General features: G+C 33.0%; 1 protein-coding gene across 3 annotated transcripts in view; it reads left to right on the forward strand.

Moving 5' to 3' along the window:
• The window catches only part of LOC118735153 (ER degradation-enhancing alpha-mannosidase-like protein 3), a 434,164-nt gene that overhangs the window by 221,600 nt on the left and 206,835 nt on the right, over positions 1–5,729 (forward strand). For all 3 annotated transcript variants that reach the window (XM_036464787.1, XM_036464786.1, XM_036464788.1), the window contains exon 6: positions 3,888–3,986. In XM_036464787.1, the coding sequence (XP_036320680.1) occupies positions 3,888–3,986 (99 nt within the window). The remainder of the gene's footprint in view (positions 1–3,887; positions 3,987–5,729) is intronic.

The following is a 5,729-nucleotide window of genomic DNA, read 5'->3' on the forward strand; positions in this document are numbered from 1 at the left end:
AAAAAACGCAAGTGAAAATTGTGACTTCTGGAAATTTTTCTAAAGGGGTCCTTAGGGAACCATAGGGGCCCTAGGTGATTGGGAGTAACATTTTTGTCAATGGCGGCTCATGCCCTCTCCAAAAAGGTCGGAAAAGGTGCCACGTTCACTCCCCCTTCGATCTCCATCTCTTTAACAACCAACCCTATTGGAAAGCCAACCCATATAGTTACAGTCAGTCAATAAAGTTTAGGTACAGCGAATATTTTACAATACGGGCAACTATTTTTTAAATATTTTATTTTTTGCAAATTTTTTATAAAAATATGGTTAATTCTACAACAAAAACCTCAAAAAGAAAAGTTCCTAACCTTGTGCAAAATTAAAGAAAATTCTGCAAAATTTCATTCAAATATTGCACTTTTTATTTATGCTCTCTAGAAAAAATTTGAGTATGCAGTTTTTTAGCCCATTCAATTTTAGTATAATAAAGTGCAAGTAAAGCTAGGACTTACCATTGAGTTTTGGGAAATTTTTTTGTTGAAGGTGTCGCACATTTTTTCCATATAAAAAAATTATCAAACATTATTTTATATGGAGAAAATGAGCGACACCTTCAACAAAAAAAATCCTAAAAATCAATGGTAAGTCCTAGCTACCACAAACTTGCACTTTGTTATACTAAAATTGAATGGGCTAAAAAACTGCATACCCAACTTCTTTCTAGAGAGCGTAAATAAAAATTGCAATATTTGAATAAAATTTTGCGGAATTTTCTTTAATTTTGCACAAGGTTCGGAACCCTGATTTTTGAGATTTTTGTTGTAGAATTTACCATATTTTTTTAAGAAATTATCGAAAAATAAAATTTTTAAAAAATAGTTGCCCGTATTGTAAAAAATTCGCTGTACCTAAACTTTATTGACTGACTGTATTTATTTTTCACATTTATTGTTGCTTTGAAAAAGATTTCTAAGATATCTTTGTTTGTTTGTACCTATTTAATGGTAATTTGGAACAATAAATTACACAAAAAACTAAAAAAAAATTGTACTCCTTTCTTATGTCATGTACTGCTTTTTTCCATCGAAAATATAAATGTACTTTCTCCGTTTTAAAATCTGGCAACCCTTGCTCCGCTACAATCGTAATTTGGTATTCTGAAATACGATCGAATCGAAAGAAGAAGAGCAGGAGCGAAAACATCTTCGAGATCAGCTGGTTACCTAGGAATGTGTGAAATCGAAACAAAACAAAAGAAATATTTGCCACCAAACTATAGCAGCTTATGAAGCTAAAGCCAGTGTGCCAAAATGCGGGTATAAACAATTATTTATTATTTAATATCGGAACCGAAATCATATAAGTTAATTGATTGGTTTTTGGTTTTCACACACTTTTGAAACACAAATTATATGCTTTTTTACTGTAGATAAGTTGTTGCCAAAACACAGCATAAATCTTCCAATAACTTACAAATATAAAAATGTGAAATATCGAGGGCTTAAATTCACTAAAACCCTCTATCTGCAATTTGCACAAAAACTAATTTGTGATTTTAGAAACCATCTGGGACTTATTACCTGTCATCACTGATGTATCACTTCTGATTTCCAATTTATAATAGTGTAAATTCTTCTGTCAAGCGTTATATAAGGTAGCATTAATATCACCGATGACAGTTAAATCTTAGGTGGATTTTTATATCAGGATCAAAGTGTGCAGATAGAGGGTATTATTGAATATAAGCCCTTGATATGTAAAATATATAAAAATTTTATTTCAACGTATACAAAAAATAAATCTACCTGCGTTACAGCACGTCGGGAGAGGGGGAAGGGGGGCCGCGGCGTAGCGTGATGTGGTGTGGTGCGCGGACGCTGGCCGCCGCGAAGGTAAGCAAATTTAATGTTTGAAAGAGCAATAGTGTCAATGGATTTTATTTCGCTTTTAAAAGGGTAATAATGTCAATTGACTTTATTTCACACCATGTCACCGAAACATAATTATAAGAATGAAATCTATAGCCGCGGCGTTATTGCTTGAAGAGGAGAACGAGTCCCAGATTGCTGATGCGGAAGTTGAAAGGCGGAGATTTAGGGACATGTTTGATCCTTTTCGGCTGAGTGAATAATCTTTAGAAATTCATCTTGAACTGCATTACTCACCGCTGAAAGCCAGTGTTTTTAAAAAGTTAGTAAAAACGAGTGCAATAATAAAAACATCTTTTATGTAACGCCACTTTTTATGTATGTGTGTATGTACATACGTCCAGTAATTTTATATAAATTCATTGTATTCAAATTGTATTAAGTGCATTGCACAGTCTTATTTATAGATAATGAAAACAAAAACAACTGGACTTCCTCTTTGAAAACCCCGCATAATATCCCTTTTGGTTTCCATTATTTGAGCCAATTTTTCGTATTGTCCGTATTGCCGCTCACGAAAACACAGAAATCGAGAAAATTCATTTATGATGACTTTTACAATCATGCACAGTATATTTTACTTAATTTTTTTATAAAATTGTATTATTTAAACCCACGAAAATAACAATCGAAACGGTCTCCGTCAACAAATTTGCGCGGACCGCCGCGACGCTGGACACTTTCAAAATTGTAGACTTACAAATTCGTCCATTTAACTTGTTCATGTACTACTATTTTTTGTCAAATGTAACTGGGTGACTACCTATGTGCTAGTGCTTTTGCTTTATTACTCAGTTGTTAGGGTTAAAAGTTGGTCTTATTGCTCAACGAGAAATGAAATAAAGCATACAGTTATTTCACATTCAATTGGGAAATAACAAGTGTTCGTTATTGTCGCTTGTGTTATTTCACCCCCCGCCCCTCAACATTTGTTAAATTTCTTGCGAGAAATTTTGTAATATGAAGATACTTACAAAAATGTATCTCAAGTATATGGGACTCAAAAAATTTTAAGGGCAATTATGGTATCTCAATGAGAAATTATCTGCTCTTTGTCTTTCTGATCTGATAAAAATTTGTCAATTCAGATAAGGAGACAAATGGCTTAAAGAATGAGCAGAACGCAAAAAAAGCCAGCCATCCAATATAAAACATTTATTAATAGCAAAAGGGGACCTTGCAGATTTAAAAATAAACAATTTAAATGGGTTTTCAAACAAAAATACTGCCAAAATGTTTTAATGATTTGGATTTAATTTCACGTTAACATAATAACAAACTGACAAAAAATTAATTCGTCTCTCGTTTTTCATAATCTTATAAGTGTTTGTAGCACACCTGAAAATTCTCTAAATAAGCTGAAACCTTACAGTCGAGTTCATCTTTATAAAAGGAAGCAATTGAAGCCAATTCCCGAAGTATTCGGTAATTTTTTTTTAAACTTGGCCATATAAGGGACACCCTAATGGAAACTATATGTCATAGTGGTCCCATTTTGCGGGTTCCGACAAATGATTAATACATTATAAAAATACACTCTTTTACCGAATTTCAGTCGGATATCTCTAAAACTGGGGACTAGATTGCGTTCAACCCGACAGACAGACGGACAGACAAACATGAATATGGATAAACGTTCAACGTTATTATGTTAACGTTCAGCGTTTTGCCTTATTGGCATACATTTTCATGGGTCTATATATTTATATATTCTTCTTCTGGTACTTACAAACATCGTGCCAAAGTGATACCATTTCATGTTCATGAAAGGTATAAAATAAGTTTTTTAAAGAACAAAAGACTTTTCAAGGGCTCCTTTTGATATTTGCTGATTAGCAATTAAGACATCTTGGTATGTGCATATGAATGTATTTTATAAGTATATGAATTTAATTTAGACGGTCACACTAATCTGAAGTTGCAAGGATATTCTACATATTTTATACTTATTCAATTTATTAATGTTTCTTTTGACAGGCGAAGAGTCCCGAAGATGGGGAAATGGGTTTGCTGTTTATGCAAGAAATGCTAGAATTGACCAAAATTCAAAGCATGAATCAACTGGCCCAACTTCAGGTAAGTTGTTTATTACAACACGTTGCTACACAAAAAAGTAATGAAATATGCCCAAACAAAACCTAGTGTAGGTTGTAGCTATGGTCGAGTACAACATGAAAATAAATTCCGTATAGTTTCTGAACCATAAATTTTTTACAAAAAATCGTTATGTTCGTACTTGATGCGCTTATCTATTAACAGTTTGACTATTTTTCATCCGATAAAAACCGAACATGTTTTGAAAAGGGGATTTATAGACTTTTAAAATGGTGTATAACAATATATTGTTAAAGCTTAAACAGACGGCAGCGTTGATCCTGATTAACTCGGACTTAATCCGGATCAACTGCAGATAATATCCGGATCAACGCTGCCATCTGTTTATGCTTTAGACTAAGCTTGTTGGAAGTTTTCATCGCTTAAACTTTAATAAGCCCATATTTTTCTTATTTTTTCACCTGGACATTGCTGATTTCAAAAATTTCTATTAAAGTTTGTAGTTTTTACCTAAAATAACATTTATTTTCGAATAAATTGGTACCTCACCTAATGCAATTGTATAAAAATTGTCGAAGTTAAGCAATTTAAGCAAACATTCGGTATTCAATTTATATGTGTGTATTAGACCGTTCGTTATTTCTTTTGGTCTAAAAATAAGCTGCGCAACATTTTATTCGAATATGATAACTCTAAGTACTTGCGCGTTGCATTTCAAAATTAAAAAAAAAAACATGCGTTCAGGGAAAAAAGTTGTTAACAAAATAGTTGAAAATCGTGGATTTTATAGTCATTTGCTATGTAAAATAACTCACAGAATCCGAATATGAGATCAAATATAAAAATAGTAGGATAGGTTTTAAGAATTCGCGAAGTTATCGTTTTTATTCCAAATTGAGAAAACAGCATTTTCAATTTTTTCCAAAAATATCCGGTTCTGATTCTCACATCGCAAGATCTTCGAAATCCCTATGGACTTGATATACCATGTTTTGCAATCAAATTATCAGTTTAAGAGTTCTCTGCAAATTTATGGGTGAAATCGGACACAATTTTAAGTCGCATCGATATTCCACTGTGAATTACACCTAAAAGCTGCAAACTTTTTGTTCTTATTTTTATGTTTATTTAATTTCAAAGTATATAGATCCAAATCTTTTGCAAATCGATTTGTTAATAGAAAAGTTATAAGGGCCGACTCTAAACAGAAACTCCCTGGGAGTTGTCTCTATTTTCCCTTTCCTCCTATCATGAATAAAAATTCCCTGAGAATTTTTAAATTTAAATGGCGGAGTTGAGCTATCAAAAAACTGTCAAACAGCTCTTTCGAAGTTTGAAATTCGGGGAAAATGCTACTCCCTGGTAGTTAATTACACTATGCGACAGTCAAAATCGGGATGGGATGAAACCAACGGGAAATTTTATATCGGTCAAAAACAAGTTATACGTGGCCCGGCGTTTCGCTGGGTCACGTCTAGGAATCGAGATATATCGATTTGAAGTTAGTAACTATCATATAGGGGAAATTGTCACCTTTGGTGGTCTTTTTTTTGACATAACTCGAGAACCATTAGTCCGATTTTGCTCAAACAAATTTAAAAAAATTATACGTGTCCCGGCGTTTCGCTGGGTCACGTCTAGAAATCGAGATATATCGATTTGAAGTTAGTAACTATCATATCGGGGAAATTGTCACCTTTGGTGGTCTTTTTTTTGACATAACTCGAGAACCACTAGTCCGATTTTGCTCAAACAAATTAAAAA

This window comes from Rhagoletis pomonella, unplaced genomic scaffold (genome assembly GCF_013731165.1).
Source record: "Rhagoletis pomonella isolate Grant_MI unplaced genomic scaffold, Rhpom_1.0 Rhpom_scaffold_00003, whole genome shotgun sequence".
Lineage (NCBI taxonomy): Eukaryota > Metazoa > Arthropoda > Insecta > Diptera > Tephritidae > Rhagoletis > Rhagoletis pomonella.